Source organism: Cydia splendana, chromosome 19 (genome assembly GCF_910591565.1).
Source record: "Cydia splendana chromosome 19, ilCydSple1.2, whole genome shotgun sequence".
Lineage (NCBI taxonomy): Eukaryota > Metazoa > Arthropoda > Insecta > Lepidoptera > Tortricidae > Cydia > Cydia splendana.
In genome coordinates this window covers 16,008,372-16,032,289 of record NC_085978.1, presented here as the reverse complement: position 1 = coordinate 16,032,289, position 23,918 = coordinate 16,008,372, and the positions used below count along the sequence as shown (strand labels likewise).

The 23,918-nt window shown below is 38.3% G+C and overlaps 1 protein-coding gene across 1 annotated transcript; it reads left to right on the top strand.

Moving 5' to 3' along the window:
- Window positions 1-174: 174 nt before the first annotated feature.
- On the top strand, window positions 175-22,649 carry LOC134800137 (putative fatty acyl-CoA reductase CG5065). The gene is made up of 11 exons (XM_063772602.1): window positions 175-372; window positions 8,314-8,471; window positions 9,112-9,202; window positions 16,144-16,289; window positions 16,772-16,881; window positions 17,243-17,435; window positions 18,413-18,489; window positions 19,104-19,266; window positions 19,614-19,764; window positions 20,651-20,757; window positions 22,491-22,649. The coding sequence occupies exons 1-11, from the start codon at window positions 181-183 to the stop codon at window positions 22,585-22,587; spliced, it is 1,485 nt and encodes a 494-aa protein (XP_063628672.1). The 5' UTR covers window positions 175-180; the 3' UTR covers window positions 22,588-22,649.
- Window positions 22,650-23,918: the final 1,269 nt, after the last annotated feature.

Below are 23,918 nucleotides of genomic sequence, written 5' to 3'. Positions count from 1 at the left end.
GTGCCTCCTTTCACATTAAAAAATAGTATTGAATCTTGTACCTACTTAATATAAATTATTTCAGTTGTATTGAAATTTGAATACCTAAGCCGCAATCGAATTTCGCTCCACATGTTACGTACCTACTTAATAATTATCTACGTCTCACAAATGTTGTGTATGTAAACTATTTCAGTCACGATGGCGCCTAGCGTAGTTGGTTACTACGCCAAAAAGAGCATCTTCATCACGGGAGCCACCGGATTCCTCGGCAAGGTGCTGGTGGAGAAGCTTCTCCGATGCTGTCCCGAGCTGGAGGCGATATACTTGCTGATGAGGGCCAAGAAGGGGCAGAGCAGTGAACAGAGACTTGAAAGCTTTCTTAAGTGTTCGGTAAGTTTTTTATTTTATTTGGAAAGCAAACAGAAATAAAGTGAGCAGGAGATAAGTTACGTCATGCTCCCTGGAAACCCCACTGTCTGTTTTGTGATTTATTGAAACGTAATGCTGATGTACACAATATGTACTGAATTAGTACATACTTAAAAAAAATTGTACCTCAATAGATCGAGAGTACAATTAACTCGATTCGGACTTGCTGTAGAGCATCTCCCCAGCAACCCCAAAATTTAATTAAAGAAAATTTACGTGAATACTTAGGTTTTAGCACAAAAGACGCCTAAAAAAATTGTACTGCAGTTTTTAACGTTGATCGAGTTAGCCGTGGCTAGTTAAATTACCTAATTGTCGCCAGGACGCAAGCGCCTCCAGCCGACTTCTCAAACGTACGAAACTTTGTATTTTTATATAGGTACAATGAGATACACACATTTTATTTATGTTATGAACTTGGTTTCTGGTGAGAGTTCCAATGTTTTCTTGTCAACCAGCAATGGTGTAGTTGCATTGATCATAAACGTATGTACTTATTTTTAGTCGTGCCTACGTGTTTTTTTCATGACGTTATTGAAGTATCTTGATAACGTTAAGAGCCCATCAACGTGCACACTAGCGCCACTGCTAAATAATCGTGATTATTTAAATTTAACGACAGGTATTTAAAAATGGGGGCCGCTACGTACTGTATTGTGTATTTAAGTACCTTTTGAATACGTCAAACTAGTTTTTATGTTGCTGGATTTGCCGATCTAGGAACTCAAAACATAAACGGCCGTTTTAACTTTGGACGCATAGATTGACGAATCCAGCAACATAAAAACTAGTTTAATGTATTCAAAAGGTACTTAAATACACATTACAGTACGTAGCGGCCCCCTTTTTTAAAGGCTGCTATTTAACTGATCACCAGATTTAGTAAAATTTAATACCAAAAAAATCTACTTTACCACCCTAAAATAATAAACGATCACCAAAATTATAACACCATTGGTCTGTGTGCGCGGAGAGTTCCACCTCCATCGACTGCGGCATAGTAAACAACACCTGTGACGTCACCGCTTCGCCGATAGATACACCCATAAGTGACCATAACGCACAGCTATTCACGCTAACAGTGGGACATCCGTACCGCGAGGAATCAAATATCTTTCTAGAACGTAGGCTAATTAATGATGAATCAATTTATTTATTTTACTGTGACATTGAGAATTATAATTGGAATTATGTGTTTAAAAATAACATTGACATTAGCAATAAGTTTAGTAAATTAATACGTGTATTGACATATTATATTGATATTCATTTCCCCATGAAACGGATACGATTAAAAAATAAACCAAATCTTCCATGGATGACTGACGATATCTTGAATTATATTAAAAATTTAAATGACCTTTCTCACTTTCGTCAACAATATCCAGATGACATTAGTATATCCACAAGTATCCAGTACTACTCAGACATGATTAAACGTAAAGTTTTAGAAGCCAGGAAAGCCCACACAACAACAAGATTGAAAGACAGTCGTAATCCCTCAAAGGAAATTTGGAATATAATTAAGGACGAAACTTCTCAATCACAGGACAGGAAGGACATTACTTTAAAAAGTAATTCAATTCCTGTTCATAAATTAGACGTTCCTGACCATCTTAACAGTCATTTTTTGAGTGTCGCGTCCAACTACAACATAGGCGTCAATGAACAACTCGCGATGCATTGTCTAAACGATCACCTACAGACCGCTGATGTTCATGCCTATGGATTTCCCTCTGTCACACGTGCTGACCTCGATCGTACCCTCAAAAAAAATGTTAAAAAGTCGTAACACTCTTGACATATACGACATATCAGTCAACATCCTGCTGTCGATTTGGCCATTACTTTCGGATACCCTAGTTGCCCTCATCAACGAGATGTTAAAGGAAGGCGTCTACCCCGACATACTCAAGAGCACACGAGTGTGCCCCGTCTACAAAAGTAAAGGTGATAAAACATCCGTTGATAGCTATAGACCGATCTCAATAGTACCCAACATATCTAAAATCATCGAGTCCATCCTATCCCAACAATTAATGAAACATTTCGAGAACGACTTACTGACCGACAGACAATTTGCTTACCGAAAAAACATGTCTACTACTACTGCAGCGTATAACATGATTGATAGCATCACTACCGCTATCGATGACAGGCACAAAGTAGCTGGCATTTTTTGTGACCTGTCCAAAGCTTTCGATGTCATAAGTCACGACCTACTTATTAAAAAGCTTTCATGTTATGGGTTGCAAGGTAATCTCCTAAAATCTTTTTTAGAAAACCGAACACAGACAGTAGAAGTGATGGCAGGAGGGAAAAGAATGCGATCAGGGACTGGCAACGTGACGGTGGGAATCCCTCAAGGTTCCGCCCTGGGAAATACCCTATTTCTCGCATTCATAAATGACCTGCCATCTGTTATCGAAGACGGCCAAATCATTTTGTTTGCCGATGACACAACTGTAATTGTCAGCGCTCCAACTTATGAGCAACTTAATTACAAGGTCACGACTGTATGCGACCAGCTTAACAGATGGTTTTCGGCAAACGGATTGATTCTTAACGTCAACAAATCGAACGTCATGCTATTCTCGGGTAGGTGCGTCCCTAACGCGAATATCCAATGTCCTATCCCGACAACCGATACGTGTAGGTTTCTAGGATTTACATTGGATCCCACCGTGAGCTGGAAGCAACACATAAACATGCTGTGTGGTAGACTGGGTGGTGCGATCTTTGCACTGCGCAAGGTGAAACCATTGGTTTCAAGTGCTGCGCTAAGGCAGGCATACTATGCATACTTCCACTCGCTTATGATATACGGCGTGATCTTGTGGGGTAACTCGACCGACGCGGACAGGGTGTTGCTCATGCAAAAAAGGGCGCTGAGGACTATACTCGGGCTAAAACAGAGGCAGTCCTGTAAAGCATTGTTTGCGGAACATCAGATTATGACTCATTATTCGCAGTACATCTTTGAGGTCATTATGTTCACGCGTATACAGCTGTCTCAATTTAAGCGAGTGGAAGTTGTGGGCAAATGCCTCCGGAGCACGGGAAAACTTCGGACTGTTCCGCGTCGCACAGCATTGCATGCTAGAAACCCACGTGTGATAGGTCCGACTTTCTATGAGCACCTACCAAATGAAATAAAAAATGAGACAAGTGATATGACGTTCAGACGCAAACTAAAAATCTTTTTACTTAAGAAATCCCTATACTCTGTAAAGGAATATTTATCAAATTGAATTGACCAATTATAATTGTGTATCTAATGTAAATTGTTATTTTGTTATCTTATTTTTAAGTTGTTTATTTCAATTATTATTTTATTCTTTTTTTATTTCTCATTTGACATGTTTGACATTGTATAAAAAATATATATATATATATATATATATATATATTTATTGATAGGTACTCTGTAGTACTATATTAAAATTGTTTTTTATTTTTCTATTATCATTTATTATCTTTGACATTGTATAATTTGCTATTTGAATATTTTGACATTACTAATATTTTGTGATATATTTATATACCATTGTATATAACTACTTTTCAACTATAATATCAATTGTAATTTAATTATTTGCTTTGTTTTGTATCCTGACGATCGCTATACGATAAGTAATTGCTTCTGTATTCTTTTACATTAACTATGAAAATTGTATTGAGAGATCAATAAACTAAACTAAACTAAACATTTTAATGTGAAACGATTACCAATTTTATTACATTTTACTATCCTATTAAAGGAAATGACACCAAACTAATCATTATTAACCCAAAAATTGTAAATGATTACCAAATTTCAAACCCCATTTTAATGTGAAATGATAACCAAATTTTTACATCTTGCTATCCTATTAAATAAAATGACACCAAAATAATCATTGTAAACCCAAAAATAGTAAATGACCACCAAAATTAGAACTCCATTTTAATGTAAAATTGTAACCAAATTTTTAAATCTTGCTATCCTATTAAAGCAAATGACTCCAAAATAATCATTGTAAACCCAAAAATAGTAAATGACCACCAAAATTGTAACCACATTTTAATTAAAATTGTGCAAATATTTAATATATCGTTATCCTATTAAATTAATTAATCCACTTCGTCACCTTTTTCTAACCTAATCTAACCCACTTTTCTAGTAGCATTTCGTTTCTGTATGGGTCGCAGTTCAAACCTAACCTAACCCACTTTTCTAGTAGCATTTAGTTTCTGTAAGGGTCGCAGTTCAAACCTAACCTAACCCACTTTTCTAGTAGCATTTCTTTTCTGTATGGGTTGCAGTTCAAACCTAATCTAACCCACTTTTCTAGTAGCATTTCTTTTCTGTAAGGGTCGCAGTTCAAACCTAACCTAACCCACTTTTCTAGTAGCATTTCGTTTCTGTATGGGTTGCAGTTCAAACCTAACCTAACCCACTTTTCTAGTAGCATTTCGTTTCTGTATGGGTTGCAGTTCAAACCTAACCTAACCCACTTTTCTAGTAGAATTTCGTTTCTGTATGGGTTGCAGTTCAAACCTAACCTAACCCACTTTTCTAGTAGCATTTCGTTTCTGTAAGGGTCGCAGTTTAAACCTGACCTAACCCACTTTTCTAGTAGCATTTCTTTTCTGTAAGGGTCGCAGTTCAAACCTAACCTAACCCACTTTTCTAGTAGCATTTCTTTTCTGTAAGGGTCGCAGTTCAAACCTAACCTAACCCACTTTTCTAGTAGCATTTCTTTTCTGTAAGGGTCGCAGTTCAAACCTAAACTAACCCACTTTTCTAGTAGCATTTCTTTTCTGTAAGGGTCGCAGTTCAAACTTAACCTAACCCACTTTTCTAGTAGCATTTCAGTATGCTACTAGAAAAGTAGGTTAGGTTAGGTAGGTATGCGGTGCGGGGTACGGGGGGTTGAGCGGGAGGGGCTAATAATTTTGGCATCATTTTACTTATTTGGTAATATGTATACATTTTTTGGTAATCATAGTGGTTTATTTAGGTGAAAATATCGCATTAATTTGGTCTTCAAGATTTGGTGATCATTAATGATTTTTGGTGATCATTCAATATATTTGGTATTCAAATACAATTTGAAGTGCAGTCGTAATTAAAACGGTGGTACTTTTGTAATTTTAGGCCTTATTTTTTTGGTGTTCAGTAATTTTCTTTGGTAAGCATGATTTTTTTATTTAGGGTACCAAAGTATTTTTTGGTGGTCATTATATTTGTAGCCTTTTTTAAATACCTGTCGCTAAATTTAAATAATCACGATTATTTAGCAGTGGCGCTAGTGTGCACGTTGATGGGCTCTTAAAACGAAGATTAGGTAGGTACTCTTATTTTTATTGCTAGGTAGTAGGTAGGTACTTATAGGAGTTATAATTCATAAAACCATATTTTTCATCTAATAATATTAAATAATAATATAAGTACCTACCTAGCAATAAAAAATAAAAGTACCTAATCTTCGTTTTAACGTTATCAACATACTTCAATAATGTCATGTAAAAAACACGTAGGTACGACTAAAAATAAGTACATACGTTTATGATCAATGCAACTACACCATTTCTGGTTGACAAGAAAACATTGGAACTCTCACCAGAAACCAAGTTCATAACATAAATAAAATGTGTGTATCTCATTGTACCTATATAAAAATACAAAGTTTCGTACGTTTGAGAAGTCGGCTGGAGGCGCTTGCGTCCTGGCGACAATTAGGTAATTTAACTAGCCATGGCTAACTCGATCAACGTTAAAAACTGCAGTACAATTTTTTTTAGGCGTCTTTTTTGCTAAAACCTAAGTATTTACGTAAATTTTCTTTAATTAAATTTTGGGGTTGCTGGGGAGATGCTCTACAGCAAGTCCGAATTGAGTTAATTGTACTCTCGATCTATTGAGGTACAATTTTTTTTAAGTATGTACTAATTCAGTACATATTGTGTACATCAGCATTACGTTTCAATAAATCACAAAACAGACAGTGGGGTTTCCAGGGAGCATGACGTGATAAGTTTACAAAGACACACTATGGACATTCACTTATTTTCATCACACTCGCTCAGTAAATGTGGAATTGCACGCAGGTTTAGCGGGAGTTGTAGAAAAATCGTTTTCCCTAGGGAATTATGAAGTCTCTAATAGTGCCATATTTAAGCAGTTTATTGTCTTTAATACTTAATTTTTGTATCGCCAGTGTGATGAACTTATGAAAAACGTTGTGTGTAACACGGGGCGTAATAATATTGAAAACTTGAGTCTAGAGCTCCGGCAAGCCATCGCGATTTAACTTACTCTCGTTTGCAATATTTAACTTTTTAATTTTTTCATTTATTTCATATTGTATTGTCATGTACATTGGATAATGTTACATTATATATATTCAGATCATGACACCCTGTTAGGGCACACAATAGTATTATTATTCTATTCTAGGCTAGTCGATAAGGCAACATAATAACATTAATAACATTTACTTATTAGAAATAAATGACGTCAAAGCTTAAAACTAAGTCTAAGTAAGTATATAACGTCAACAATATATTGATCAATGGTTATTTGTAATAAATGTGTCAATTTATTATTAATAGCAATTATTTTAAATTATTGATGTAGTTTCTTATTATTGTGTAGGTTGTAATAATGTGCTAATGGTAAATAGTTGTCAAATTGTAATTTAAGATCCTATTAATTTCATCAATGTCATAAAGCTAAAATATTAATATAATGAATAAATATAAATTATTATGCGTAGGGCCGGAGGGGCATTACAATGCTGTGAATAGAGGCAGACCGACGATATTTTGTAATTTTTCTTCGGTATCATCAATAAATTGTTGAAGGCTATAGTAGTTCTTATTTACGCCCCATGTTGCACAATGTACTATTCCTTAGCAGCTCTCACTTTGACCCTTTATAGGGCACGATATATCGTGAGGCAAAACACTCCTCCTAGTCTCCTTTCAGGCGCGACAAGAGATGGAAGTCGAAAGACGGACTGAAAACGCCTGGAGGAGCTATTGGTCCATGAAACATCGCATGAAAGGTGATCTCCCATTATCACTTAAGAGGAGACTCATGGACATGTGTATAATACTTCCAATTCTCACCTACGGTGCACAAACTTGGTCTTTGACAGCATCTCAGAAGTCCAAACTCGGGGTTTGCCAGCGAGCCATGGAGCGCAGCATATTAGGTGTAAAATTAATGGATCGTATCCGGAACACCACGCTGCGCTCCAGAACACAAGTCATCGATGTAACTCGGAAAGCGGCTAAGCTGAAGTGGGACTGGGCTGGCCATGTCTGTCGTATGCCGAGTGAGCTGTGGGCCAAGATTACCACAGAGTGGCAGCCCAGCTCAAAACGGGGATTTGGCAGACCACGTCGGCGATGGCGAGACGAGCTAGACTCCTTTTTAGAAGAATGGCCGAAGACTGCTCAGAACCGGGAAGAATGGAAAAAACGGGGGGAGGCCTTTGCCCAGCAGTGGGATACAACAGGCTCTCAATAATAATAATAATAAACACTCGGAGTGAGCGTTCCGGGACTCTCGGACAAGTCCCACGGATGTAATATTCGCGCAAGCAATTTCATACAAAATGTATGAAATGCAAAACCACTGGACCTTAGAGATTTTTGACACCCATATCTAAAGCTAGGGTTTAATGGTCTAAATAGTACTGTACCTTTATAATGGAAATAACTTGGGTGACTCTATATAGTTAATTGGCCCCTATATACGTAGTAAATTGGCGCCTCCTATTTAACAATTAGGTACTACTACTACTCCGTTGGCTCAGCGATCCAAAATGATACTTGGCCTCCGACACAAGACAGCGCCACTTTTCTCGGTCCTGATTTTTCATTTATCTCTTTCTATTTTGTTCCATTTAGGTATTTAATCGTCTTCACGAAGATAATCCACAGTGCTTTAAGAAACTCCGTCTGGTCCCTGGTGACATATTAGCAGACGGTTTGGGAATATCAGACGATCTCCTCGAGACACTGAGGCAGGAGTGCCAGATCATCTTCCACTGTGCGGCCTGCGTGAGGTAAGATATGATGATGATAGATGCGATAACCTCCTAAGGTCCACTTGCACCATTCCACTAACCCGGGGTTAACCGGTTAAACCGTTAACCCAGTGTGTCCTAGCTGTAGTAGGTACCTATTCAGTTCGATGAAATTTAAACCATGTTCAAATGGACCAGAGTTGCATTTGTTTTGTTTCATTCAGATTTCAAACAAAACAAAATCAATTCTATTTCTACATTATTAGGTTCAAATTTCAGTAGCAATTTGTCATTTGTATAGTTATTGGGTCTTGTGAGGATAAGGACCAACAATGGACAGCTCCTTTTTGAAATATAAACATAAAATGAGCAGCTTTTCACAATAATTTTGGAAAAGAGCTGATACATACTTACTGGATCGATCGATCGAACAAACATAGCTAAGAACCACCTTTCACGCAAGGAAACACGCTTTCACATGAAATAAACGCATCGAAATCGGTCCATCCGTTGGAGAGCTACGATGCCACAGATAGACACACAGACAGACTGGCGTCAAACTTATAACACCCCTCTTTTTTGCGTTGAGTGTTAAAAATTAAATTGCTTTTAGAATTTGAGGTTAGATTTATGCTTATCAAATATGTGGTTTTAATTTAAATTGTATTTTGTGTTATAGGTTCGACATGCCAATCAAGGATGCTACCGCCCTCAACATACGTGGGACCCAGCGTGTCTTAGACCTGACAAAGGGCATGACGCAGCTAGAGGTATTGGAGTGGAGCCATACAGCTTTTCATGACACCATTTTCAGGGGAGCGCCGGTTTCGCCTGACCAAGACCCAAGACTATCTCAAACACAAATAATTTATTTGTGTTTGTGACATTTTATGTGTTCAAAGGGGGTACCTAATGATTCTCCGAGAAACTTTTAGCAGATCATCGATTCGCCGACAACGATTCGCCGAACATCGTTTCGCAGAGTCATTTTTTTGTCAATGTAACTTTTGGTCAACTAACGTTACGTAGACTCTTGGTTCACATACCGTTCAGTTCGCTTCTGTGGAAATTAGCAGTAACTATTATTGGACGATTTCCATTTAGCAGAGTAATCGTTTCGTTTAAGCAATGTTTAGTCGAATAACGTTTCACATTTTACATATAAGTCGTTATTTTCGAAACAAAAACTTTTTGCAAAAATAAAGAAAACCCACGTCCAAAAGGATGAAATAAAATATTATCCTTTTTTAAGTAAATTATGGTTTATAAAAAATATTATATTTATATGGTTTAGCTTTGTTTTGCCGGCAACTTTCCTATATAGATTTTTGTTTCACAGAAAAAAATTCAAGTAATTTCAAATGGCAAAATAATCTTTACACAATCAAATAATTTTAGTTCGGATTAGTTATGGTTCGCCAAAAAATTAAAACATTGGTTTAGTTTCAAGGACAATTTGTTAATGTAATTTCATTTAACAGAATCATGGACATATAGGTAGAAGAGTTACTTCTTATAAATACGGTTTTTACCATAATTACAGAATAAGATACAGAATAGTCATTAGGCGAATTTTATTTATTGAGTCGTAAATTTAACGCAATCTGCTTTTCTGGAAATAGTTCGTTTTTTTGGGCGTCGTAGTTCTAACCTAACCCAATTTTCTGGCAACAGTTCGTTTTCTTAGGGGTGCAGCTATAAACTAATCTAAACTGCTTTTTTAGCAATTTCAATGAATACTACGAGTATGTGAAAGTTAATTTAGTAAAATCATAGATTAGAGAGAAGTTTTTCTAGTCAATATTAATGCCAAATGAACATTCGACCTATTGTCTTTCGACCAATGGTTTCTCGGGTAATTATGACAATTACTAAATGATTATTCTACGAATAGTAAATATGCGTATCAATGTTCTGCTTATTGACTGCTCTCGCAAACGACTACTATGCGTAATGAGATTCGGCCAATCGTTACTCTGCCAAAGAACCCGTCGGCGAATCGTTGTCGGCGAAACAAAAATCGGCGTAATTTTTCTCGGAATATCAATAGGGCACCGTTCAAAGGGTATTAACATTAACTATAGTCTAATCGTGAACCGTGCTAGGGTCTCGCAATTTAAAATATGCAATAAATACGTCGCAAATTTAATCCAATAGGGCGCCGATTGCCAATGCAAAGTATTGTCAAAATTTTCTCTAGGGAGTGCTTGTAAGTATATCAAACTTTACATAAAATAGAATAGAATAGAATATATTTTTCACCTCAGCAGCTCGAACAAGGGTACTTTATTGCTTCTTAAAAACAGTGAGCAAAATGCGATTTTGCTCACTAAGTCATTTTGTCTCACTGAGTGAGACAAAATGTCATTCAAGTGACCTTTATAGTCAAATGTCATTTCAACATGCGGGGTCTAATACAAGTTCGATATACTTGGGTTCTATTTATCTCTGTCCCTCTAGGTATGTTCTCACTGGTGCCCTATTGATATTCCGAAAAAAAATACGCCGATTTTTGTTTCGCCGACAACGATTCGCAGACGGGTTGTTTGGCAGAGTAACGATTCGCCGAATCTCGTTACGCATAATAGTCAGAGGCGTATTTACAAATTTGGCGCCCCGGGCCATTTTGATTTGCCGCCCCCCTTCATCAGTGACGACAATGACGATAAAGTATTTTATTTAAGAAAAAAAAAACCTGCAACAAGTACCTTTGGGGTGTGAAATAAAAAAAACTAAACATTTACCATTTACTCACATAGGCATTTACATTGTTTTCCTATGTACAAATTGGTTGACAAAATCATCAATAACGCTGTCGTAATTTAAAACGTTTGTCAGCTCAGCTTCTATATTAAGAAGAGCTAAGCTATTCAGGCGCTCTTCGCTGATAGTGGAACGTAGATAATTCTTTATTCTTTTGAGTGCAGAAAGGTGACGTCACTAATGTCACTATTCTAGATACAGATTTATATGGGCCGTTTTTGTCACTCAATGACGATGCGACCTGATATTTGCCTGATCTGATCGGTGACCGGTGGGTACTGCTGGGTTTTGGCCATTGAGAATCAAGGTGAGACATGGCAGTCAGGCTGGATATAGCTAAGGAGTTCGGTCGGGTCTGGCATCGAGTCTGCTCGAGGGACTATGTTATACAAATGGATCGCTAGCTTTTTTTCCGGTAGACGCACATGAGCCGTATAGTAGACGGAAGCTGCTCCGATAGTGTGGACATTACCGTTGGCGTTGCACTAGGTTCTGTGCTGTCATTGCTGCATATCAATGATAATCATTGCTATGCAGACGACAGTAGTAGGGATGCGTATTATACATGCCGTACCATTATCCCTCATTCTGTGGTGCTGGAAAGTCATGAAAAGTATTGTATTTGTATCTGATATCGAGAGCACTCTATCTGTACTGAGTTTCGGCATGGGATCGGAACAATTTAGTGAGATTGAATACCACGAAGACACAAGAACCGCCCGTATGTATATAGTCAGATGGGTCACAAATAATGTTAGGTACGTAAGTGAAAACGCGAGCGTAGCGAGCGCGAAATTTTTTCGAGAAAATAGTAGGTAAATTTTTAGGGTTCCGTACTTCAAAAGGAAAAAAAACGGAACCCATATAAGATCACTTTGTTGTCCGTCCGGCCGTCTGTCTGTCTCAATATAAAGGGTCTTGACATGACAGAGGGCGGTCGACCCTATCTGAACAGCTAATAAAATATTTTTTTGACCCAAATTTGCCGCCCCCTAAAATCTGCCGCCATAGGCTTCAGCCTACTCAGCCTAGTGGTAAATCCGGCACTGCGCCGTACTAATACTTCTTGAACGATAATGTTGCTTAATTTAGGTACTTGTTGGTAGATATTTTTAGCAATTGGTGGGGTTTGAAGCGTTCGTTTGTTTATTAATTTAAATGTCAATTAAAATATAATAAAAAAATAGCTAAGTTTGATTATAAAAGGCGCCCAGAAAAAGCCGCAAGGGGGCGGCTTCGCCGCCCCCCTGCGGCCTGCCGCCCCGGGCCATGGCCCCCTTGGCCCTATGGTAAATACGCCCCTGATAATAGTCATTTGCGAGAGTAGTCAATAAGCAGAACATTGATACGCATATTTACTATTGGCTACAAATATAATGACCACCAAAAAATACTTTGGTACCCTAAATAAAAAAATCAAGCTTACCAAAAAAAATTACTGAACACCAAAAAAATAAGACCTAAAAATACAAAAGTACCACCATTTTAATTACGACTGCACTTCAAATTGTATTCAAATACCAAATATATTGAATGATCACCAAAAATCATTAATGATCACCAAATCTTGAAGACCAAATTAATGCGATTTTTCACCTAAATAAACCACTATGATTACCAAAAAATGTATACATATTACCAAATAAAGTAAACTGATGCCAAAATTACAGGCCCTCCCGCTCAACCCCCCGTACCCCGCACCGCATACCTACCTTACCTAATCTACTTTTCTACTAGCATTTCGTTATGCTACTAGAAAAGTAAGTCAAACTGCTATCAGTTAAGTGGGTTAGGTTAGTACTGCGACCCTTACAGAAACAAAATGGTACTAGAAAAGTAGGTCAGGTTAGGTTTGAACTGCGACCTTTACAGAAACGAAATGCTACTATAAAAGTGGGTTAGGTTAGGTTAGAACTGCGATCCTCACAGAACCGAAATGCTACTAAAAAAGTGGGCTAGGTTAAGTTTCAACTGCTACCCATGCAGATACGAAATGCTACTAGAAAAGTGGGTTAGGTTAGGTCTGAACTGCGACCCATACAGAAACGAAATGCCAATAGAAAAGTGGGTTAGGTTTGCTATCCTATTAAAGCAAATGACTCCAAAATAATCATTCTTCTAGGAACGAAATGCTACTAGAAAAGTGGGTTAGGTTAGGTTTGAACTGCGCCCCATACAGAACCAAACTGCTATCAGAAAAGTGGGTTAGGTTAGGTTTGAACTGCGACCCTTACAAAATAATCATTCTTCTAGAAACGAAATGCTACTAGAAAAGTGGGTTAGGTCAGGTTTGAACTGCGCCCCATACAGAACCAAACTGCTATCAGAAAAGTGGGTTAGGTTAGGTTTGAACTGCGACCCTTACAGAAACCAAATGCTACTAGAAAAATGGGTTAGGTTAGGTTTGAACTGCGACCCTTACAGAAAAGAAATGCTACTAGAAAAGTGGGTTAGGTTAGGTTTGAACTGCGACCCTTACAGAAAAGAAATGCTACTAGAAAAGTGGGATAGGTTAGGTTTGAAATGCGACCCTTACAGAAAAGAAATGCTACTAGAAAAGTGGGTTAGGTTAGGCTTGAACTGCGACCCTTGCAGAAAAGAAATGCTACTAGAAAAGTGGGTTAGGTTAGGTTTGAACTGTGACCCTTACAGAAAAGAAATGCTACTAGAAAAGTGGGTTAGGTAAGGTTTGAACTGCGACCCTTGCAGAAAAGAAATGCTACTAGAAAAGTGGGTTAGGTTAGGTTTGAACTGTGACCCTTACAGAAAAAAAATGCTACTAGAAAAGTGGGCTAGATTAGGTTTGAACTGCGACCCACACAGAAACGAAATGCTACTAGAAAAGTGGGTTACGTTAGGTTTGAACTGCGAACCTTGCAGAAAAGAAATGCTACTAGAAAAGTGGGTTAGGTTAGGTTTGAACTGCGACCCTTGCAGAAAAGAAATGCTACTAGAAAAGTGGGTTAGGTTAGGTTAGGTTTGAACTGCGACCCTTACAGAAACGAAATGCTACTAGAAAAGTGGGTTAGGTTAGGTTAGAACTGCGACTGTAACAGAAATAAAATGCTACTAGAAAAAGGTGACGAAGTGGATTAATTAATTTAATAGGATAACGATAATTATATTAAATATTTGCACATTTTTAATTAAAATGTGGTTAAAATTTTGGTGGTCATTTACTAATTTTGGGTTTACAATGATTATTTTGGAGTCATTTGCTTTAATATGATATCAAGATTTAAAAATTTGGTTATAATTTTACATTAGAATGGAGTTCTAATTTTGGTGGTCATTTACTATTTTTGGGTTTACAATGATTATTTTGGTGTCATTTTCTTTAATAGGATAGCAAGATGTAAAAATTTGGTTATCATTTCACATTAAAATGGGGTTTGAAATTTGGTAATCATTTAGTATTTTTGGGTTAATAATGATTAGTTTGGTGTCATTTCCTTTAAAAGGATAGTAAAGTGTAATAAAATTGGTAATCATTTCACATTAAAAAGGTGTTATAATTTTGGTGATCATTCATTATTTTAGGCTGGTAAAATAGATTTTTTTGGTATTAAATTTTACTAAATCTGGTGATCAGTTAAATAGCAGCCTTTACTATTCGTAGAATAATCATTTAGTAACTGTCATAATTGCCCGAGAAACCATTGGTCGAAACACAATAGGTCGAATGTTCATTTGGCATTAATATTGAATGTTCGTTTTTTTAGCATTAGAAAAAAGGTAAACAATCTTGACGTGTCTTTTAATTGAAAAACTCTTTGTAAAAATAAGTCATGGCAAACATGTAACATTCACGAATCTAATACGATCATTTATATTCTTCTGCTTTCATAAGTAATACTTAGTTACTGATTTTTAAAAAGCGTTTTTCAATTAAAAGACATGTCAACGTCGCTTACCTTCTCTCTAATGCTAAAAAAAATTATAAAATAAGGTGAGATTTCAATTATTGATGAAGTGCACCTGATGATGATGATTGTTGATGATTTTTTTAAAGTAGTATGTTTAGCGATTACTCCAGCACCCATGGTCCGATTTGAGTTATTCTTTTTTTGTTTGAAAAAAGTTACCTGCGAGGTATTCCCATAATAATTTTGGTTCTGATCTGATGTTGTAATCCATGAGGAATTGACGGAACCCCTAAATTTTTAAAGGCATTATTGTGATTTCGGTATTTTCTAAAGTAACTCAAGCATTTCCTCCTGAAATCCACCAATTTCATGAAGTACAACTGTAGCCTTACCACGAGTTTAACACTACATATTCGCTAACTTCTTCGTAACTTTATATACATATACTTAACGCATTTACTTAAAAAATGATAACATTTTATTTCATTCTTTTGTTTCGAAAATAACGACTTATATGTAAAATGTGAAACGTTATTCGACTAAACATAGCTTAAACGAAACGATTACTCTGCCAAATGGAAATCGTCCAATAATAGTTCTGCGAATTTACACAGAAGCAAACTGAACGGTATGTGAACCAAGAGTCTACGTAACGTTAGTTGACCAGAAGTTACATTGACAAATAAATGACTCTGCGAAACGATGTTCGGCGAATCGTTGTCGGCGAATCGATGATCTGCTAAAAGTTTATCGGAGAATCATTAGGTACCCGTTCTCACTGCTTAGGGTGAAAAATTTTGTGTACTAGACGAGATCAAAGTTATTTACATCTCGAATCCTTACTACGCTCAAGATTCTAAATTAGATTCACTCGCTACGCTCGTGAATCTATTATGGAATCTTTCGCTTGCACGGGACTCAAAATAAGCACTCGAAGAAATATCAAACTTTGATCTCTTGTTGTACAAATAACTATATTCGTAAGCAGAAACAAACGAGACAATACATAATATAAAAGAAAACACAAAATAAGATTAAAGTGCCACGAAATGTCCCCATCTCAGATGTGCATCCTTTCACAGGTATTTGTCCACGTCTCTACAGCGTACTGCCGCAGCGAGCTACCAGAACTTGAGGAGCGGGTGTACACGACAGCCCACAAGCCGCAGGACGTCATCAGATGCATTCAGTGGATGGATGACGAGTTGCTCGCGCATTTGCAGCCCAAGTATGTACTAACACTAACAAAAACACTTACTGACTATGAGTAGACCTTAACTCCGTTGAAATAAGGTTTATGAATGATCCAATTGAATCACATAACTGTCAATGATGGTACTCAATTAAGCCAATCTTGGCATCAAGTGGATTGCAATGTGGATTAGAGCAGGGTTTCTCAAACTTTTTACCTCGCGTACCCCTAATCAATTCGTCAAATGACAGCGAACCACATGATGAAAAAAGTTTGGTGTATAACCAGACCTATCTTCAGTAGGCACTTTCTACCAGCCGCTTGTCGCGAATCCCTTTACGATCGCTGGTGAACCCATTGATAAACCCTTTTAGATTAGACCTTAGGTACTTAGGTAATTGTATATTATTATCAGAAAATTAATAATAATGCGTATCTTGCCGTCATTATAGATCTTTTCATACTTATAGATTGTATTTCAATGCAAGTTGTATACATTTTTTTTATCTCTTTTTCAGATTGATACACCCTCAACCGAATACCTATGCATACACCAAGTCGCTGGCAGAGGCATTGGTTGCGCAGTACGAAGGAAAGTTTCCCATCGTCATAGCGAGGCCCTCTATTGGTGAGTAGCTGGAACTTTTCAAAGGTTCTCAACCCTTCGTCAGCGTCAACTTCAACCTTATCGTAATGCACGAAGGTTAATATTTGGCTGTAGCCACGCGAGTCAGTTTGCGGCTGTCAAAGCGTTAATACTTAGGCTAGGCCAGGGGTCGGCAAACCGCGGCTCGCGAGCCGCATGCGGCTCTTTGAAGGTACAATTGCGGCTCTTTAAAGTCACACAAAAAAATAGCACTTAAAAGTTCTTACTAACTAATATTTGCTGATTTTTGCTGCGTTTGGCTCTTTATCTAAAAAGTTTGGACTACACAATCCTGCTCCTGCATATGTCATAAAAAAACATGGTTTCCTTCATCTTTTCACAGTGGCAGCGGCCGTAAAAGAGCCCCTACCCGGCTGGGTGGACAGCCTGAACGGCCCCACCGGCCTCCTCGTGGGCGCCGGTAAGGGCGCCATCCGGACCATATTCACCAAGGAGGCGCTCACCTGCGACATCATTCCTGTGGACTTTGTGGTCAACGGGTGTATACTGGCCGCTTTTAACACCGGGATCAATAAGTAAGTGTCCATTTACAGCTACGAAAATGTCTAGGTATACCTCTATAATCATCAAATACACTTTCGAGAATAAAGACCCATGGCATAGAGAATTATAGGAGCCTCGTCTACCAACAAATTGCTCTGTGGTTTGGCAGAAGAATGTAATGTATTTAGATGTAAGTAAGCTTGTGAATAAACGCTTTTTAGGGTTCCGTACCCAAAGGGTAAAACGGGACCCTATTACTAAGACTCCGCTGTCCGTCCGTCCGTCTGTCACCAGGCTGTATCTCACGAACCGTGATAGCTAGACAGTTGAAATTTTCACAGATGATGTATATCTGTTGCCGCTATAACAACAAATACTAAAAACATAATAAAATAAAGATTTAAATGGGGCTCCCATACAACAAACGTGATTTTTGACCAAAGTTAAGCAACGTCGGGAGTGGTCAGTACTTGGATGGGTGACCGTTTTTTTTTTTGCTTTTTTTTCGTTTTTTTTTTTTTGCATTATGGTACGGAACCCTTCGTGCGCGAGTCCGACTCGCACTTGCCCGGTTTTTTTTATATAGTAAGCATAGAGTGCTCACTCCATACATCAGTTTTGGTACCAAAACGACTATTATTCAACTCAGTTCAGTACCGCTACTTGATACTAGATCTCTTGAGTGTCGCGACTCACGAAAATTGTATTGAACAACAATTTACAACTAATTTTACAAGCAGAAGGAGTTGAAAATAGAGTTCCGGTTATTCCGGTTATAATATTAGCTGAAAATTGTTGAAAATTAGACTTTTCGGTCATCGCAACATTTATTGTCAAGTAGCAGTACCTACTGATGATTCCGCTACTCGATGCTAGATGCCGACTACGAAAATAATAGTCGTTTTGATACCAAAACTGATGTACCTATGGAGTGAGCAGTCTATATAGTCTATGTACTTTTTTCTCTATGCCCATGGCTACAAGTAACAACTAAGAATTTGTTTTACAGGCCAAAAGAAATACAGGTGGTGAATTTGACGGTATCTAGAAGGAACCCGGTGACCGTCGGAGAGTTGATCGATATGGGTAAGAACTTTTTGAACCTCATGCCGATGTCACACGGGGGCAGAACAGTGATGCAGAATAGTATGACAGGGCAGAGTAAAACAACGGAAGTTCAAACTTAGGTCAATCAACTAGAGTTAGACCAAGAAAAGTCTGCAGCGATTTTGATAGCCCACGCAAGTAACGTGTGTTATTTATAGGTATACCATAATTTCATAGAAGTTTGACGTAAAATAACACTTGCACTGCATCGGCTATCAAAATCTCTGCAGACTTTTCTTGGCCTAACTCTAATACAATTGACCAGCCCCAGCCATATTTTTATAATTCGCTAGATACATCTCCATTTATCATTAGTGAATTTACGATAATTTTGCACACAACACCTAACCTTTTCACATCAATCGAGTACTCGAGTTAGACCAAGGAAAGTCTGCAGCGATTTTGATAGCACAGGACGGTGTAAGTGTTATTTTAAACGTCAAACTTCTATGAAATTGTGACGTATAAATAACACTGCGTGGGCTATCAAAATCCCAGACTTTTCTTGGTCTGACTCTACAGTCCTGCTCATCCCACCCCCACCCCACACTATACACTACCACTATTGTCGCGTTCACACATTCGTCTTCCAGGGCGCGTACACGTGAAAGAGTTTCCCTTCTCCCAATGCCTGTGGTACCCCGGCGGCTCGCAGAAGACCTCGCGTCTCCATCATCAGATCGCTCTGCTGTTCACACACCTGCTGCCAGCGTACTTGCTGGATCTGATGCTGTCGCTGCTGGGACAGAAGACTTTGTAAGTATCTTCTTTGCTCATGCTGTCGCGATTAGAAAGTTCCATCCGTACTTTACTCAGACCTAATAACTAATCGTTATTTTCTCAAATTATCCGGTGCGATGAGTGAAGATGATATGTAATAGTAGATTGTTAACCAAGTATGGCGCTCGAACGCATGCAGTGAGAACGCCAATAGTCCGAGGCTGAAATGATGCCTTTCACCCGAGTTAAAACACTCTACAAAAGCACTATACAAATTTCGGCGTGAAACGGGGTTGCCGATCGCGTATCCCTATCCATATCTACTTGGCCTGCAACCTTTCGTTTCCCGGCCTCTATAGTAATGTACTATTGTTGTATTGTAGCATGGTGAAGTTGCAACAGCGCATCAGCGCCGGACTGCAAACATTTCAATACTACTGGCTGAACGAGTGGCACTTCCACAATGAGAACTTCCTCGCGCTGCGGGGACACATCTCCAAGGAGGACGACGACACTTTCTACACCGATATCAAGGTTTTTATTAACCTTTTATTTAATTAACATATCACATCTGAAGCCATTTAGAATCTGTCGTTAGTTCGAATGTCCGTCTCTTATTTGCGCAGGATGATTCTCTTAGGCAGCGTATTTTTTGTATCAATTTTGTGATATATATTATTGACCCATCCCCTTGAAAACCTCACGTAATTAATGGACGCCCCCTTAGTTGTATTTCCTTAAATGCAGTTGCTATAGTCAAACAACTGTCAGTAGAAAAAGCGTGATCTTAAAATTTTCTATGGCACGACGCTAACCCTTCACGCCTACATTTTTTAAGTTTGCCGCTTTTTTCTACTGACGGAAATGGGTTGACAGACTATAGTTGCAAAACCGGCCAAGCATTGTTGGCTGTGATCTCGGAGTAATTAACAATGGAGCCGCCATTAACAGGCGTTCCCCTCTGTCGAAAATAGGCGGCCAATGGTCAACCATATGTATGGACTGACGTTTATCTGACATGACGTACCTATACATTTGATGTGCCCCTCCCCCGCAAAAAACGGCAGACTATTTTGTACCGAAAATTTTAGACATGGCGTCTCCGTTGGTTATATCCTCTAAGGCTCTGATAATGCACTTAGCGTATATGGACTCTAATTTCTGTCTAAATGTTTATGGATGATCATTTCGCGCCTCCATTTTCGAATTTACCGGAACCAGAGGGGCTACCGCTAAAACCGATATTCGCAAATTGCGTAATAAGAGTGACAGAGAAAGATGCCCGCAATTTGTGAATTTCGCTGTTATAGCCCATCAGGTGGCCGGATTTTCTAAGATGGCTGTCGTATATAATCTGTTCTATAATACCTACTGGCCTACTCCGAAACCAATAAGTTTCAAATAATGGTCTTCTTGTTAGATGGTGAACTGGAACTCTTATATCCGTGACTACATCTTCGGCGCCCGCACGTACTGCTGCAAGGAGGACCCTGCCACTCTACCACAAGCCAGGATACTGCAAAAAAGGTACGCCTAGCCACCTATAGTTCGTTTTTTTTAGCATTAGAAAGAACTTGCTGAACTCGCACAATTGCATGTTAACACCAAATTTCTGTACCTACCACATTTCTAGCAAATAAATTTATATTTCTATTTCTTGAAAGAAGGTAAGCGATCTTGACATGTCTTTTAATTGAAAAACGCGTTTCAAAAATCAGTAACTATTACTTATGAAAGCAGAAGAATATAAATGATCGTATTAGATTAATAATTGTTACATATTTGCCGTAACTTATTTTTAAAATGTGTTTTCAATTAAAAGACACATCAAGATTGTTTGTACCTTATTTCTAATGCTAAAAAAACCGGGCAAGTGCGAGTCGGACTCGCGCACGAAGGGTTCCGTACCATAATGCAAAAAACGGCAAAAAAAAACGGTCACCCATCCAAGTACTGACCCCGCCCGACGTTGCTTAACTTCGGTCAAAAATCACGTTTGTTGTATGGGAGGCCCACTTAAATCTTTATTTAGTAGTAGTAGTAGTAAAATACTTTATTGTACAAAAAGAAACATAAAACATGAAAGAACACACATCATTAGTACAAAGGCGAACTTATCCCTTTCAGGGATCTCTTCCAGTTAACCCTTGAGCAATTGAGGGAGAATTGGAGAACAGTAGACATAAATTTATTTTATTCTGTTTTTAGTATTTGTTGTTATAGCGGCAACAGAAATACATCATCTGTGAAAATTTCAACTGTCTAGCTATCACGGTTCATGAGATACAGCCTGGTGACAGACAGACGGACGGACGGACGGACGGACGGACAGCAGAGTCTTAGTAATAGGGTCCCGTTTTTACCCTTTGGGTACGGAACCCTAATAGTAATAGGGTCCTGTTTTTACCCTTTGGGTACGGAACCCTAAAAACAATACGAAATTTAGGTGTAAAAAACCGGGCAAGTCCGAGTCGGACTCGCGCACGAAGGGTTCCGTACCATAATGAAAAAAAAAAACGGAAAAAAATGAAAAAAAAAAACGGTCACCCATCGAAGTACTGACCACGCCCGACGTTGCTTAACTTTGGTCAAAAATCACGTTTGTTGTATGGGAGCCCCATTTAAATCTTTATTTTATTCTGTTTTTAGTATTTGTTGTTATAGCGGCAACAGAAAAAAACATCATCTGTGAAAATTTCAACTGTCTAGCTATCACGGTTCGTGAGATACAGCCTGGTGACAGACAGACGGACGGACGGACGGACGGACAGCGAAGTCTTAGTAATAGGGTCCCGTTTTACCTTTTGGATACGGAACCCTAAAAACGAACTATAGTGTCTAGTTCAAGCGTTTGTTTAGATAGACTATAGCAGGGGTGCAACTCCTGACTTCGGGCAAACTCGGCTCCGTTGGGCTCAGCATATTGCTCCGAGCAATTATTAGGGTTGACACAACTTGACGTCCCTTTGCGTGCACGACCACAAATAAGATAATGGCTTGAATTTTGACAACCCTAAACAGCCGAAAGGGATAGTGCCATTTATTAGAAAGGGTCAGCATGATTCGGTCCTGAACCGCTGTCAAACTTCGGTTTTGTAGGAAGTTTCCTTTCTGTACGGTAGTGCTATTATTTATTCTCTGACTATAGTATCACCTAACTCGGCACCCTTTCTAACACTAGGTACCTAGTATCTGCGTGCCTTTTGTGCTTCATTTATTACATAACGAAGAAATAAAGAATAATCAAAAACTTGTTTCAGATTGTACTACCTGGACTGGGCCGCCAAGATCATCTTCTACACGCTGTGTGCATATTTCTTATTCCACTATATCAGAATATTTTTATCTGTCGTGTGAAGATTGTAATCTAACAGAGTCTGAAAGTGATTTTATTGCGAACATTATAATATAATCAAGGCTCGGAACCGGTTTGTTCTTCATTCAAAAAGTACCGGTATTACTACGTTCTTTGTGTTATTATTGCATTTCAATGGGACAATCTAATAATACGAAGTTGTTACCTAATACAATGATTCAGTCCTACGTTTCAAATAAACCGGTTCCAAGCCCTGAAATATAATGCTGGCAATTCTCGACGACGTGATGCGACCTCGGCAATCAAAGGGTTTGTTAGTAAATATTTATAATTATATAATATATTTATTTGATGTTATTAATAATTATTATCATAAATATCTTAATAAAAAAACTCAATGAAGTTGTATTTATTAAGTTTTCCTTTTTCTGTACAGTCAGCGTCGTATAGTAGGTAGCATCCAAAGTATTCAAATAGTTCGGTACGCCATACAAATAATATGGTGTACCGAACTATTTGAATACTTTTGGATGCAACCTACTATATGACGCTGACTGTACCCATTGGGTACTTCCAAGTTACCAATAAAGTAAGGACGCTAAGCACGAAGAATTTCGTACATTAACCCGCCTGTTCCTATCTATCGCACGCGCGTAATAGGGAATATTAGGCAAAGCTCTGCGTAGGTGGCGTAACTAGTACACATACAGCAACATACAGTAAACAAACATCAAAGACACATCATACGTCACTACGTCAATCACATGGTCTACCGTGAAACACGACAATCGAAAGTTCGGTTTCTGCCTCTCTATCACTCTTGCATATTCGAGCGATAAAGAGGCAGATACCTAAATTTAGATTTTCGCGTTTACCGGTAGGCCCTTGTTAACAAACCGCCTTGATGCATCAATGTCATATTTTATTGTCTGTGAAAACTTGTCAAAAAACAGTTTAAGGCACAGTATGTATAAGTTAGTCTATGAATTTACTAGAGTACTACTGCTGCACTCTGGCGGCAGAACATTGCAGTAATATCCCCTAGTGTCATTTGAGTCGAGTGTCATCATGGGCGGGACCAAAGAGAATATAATCACATTAATCACTACGTGGCGGGACAACAGTACGGGAACAGGCAGTTCAATGTGTCAAATTCAATGATTAAATTGCCCGATCGAATCAGGACGTGCGGACGCAAACGCCAATTTGACTCGCCGAATTCAACCGCCGGTAACTCGGAGTAATTAACAATGGAGCCGCCATTAACAGGCGTTCCCCTCTGTCGAAAATAGGCGGCCAATGGTCAACAACTTGTCAACCATATGTATGGACTGACGTTTATCTGACATGACGTACTATACATTTGATGTGC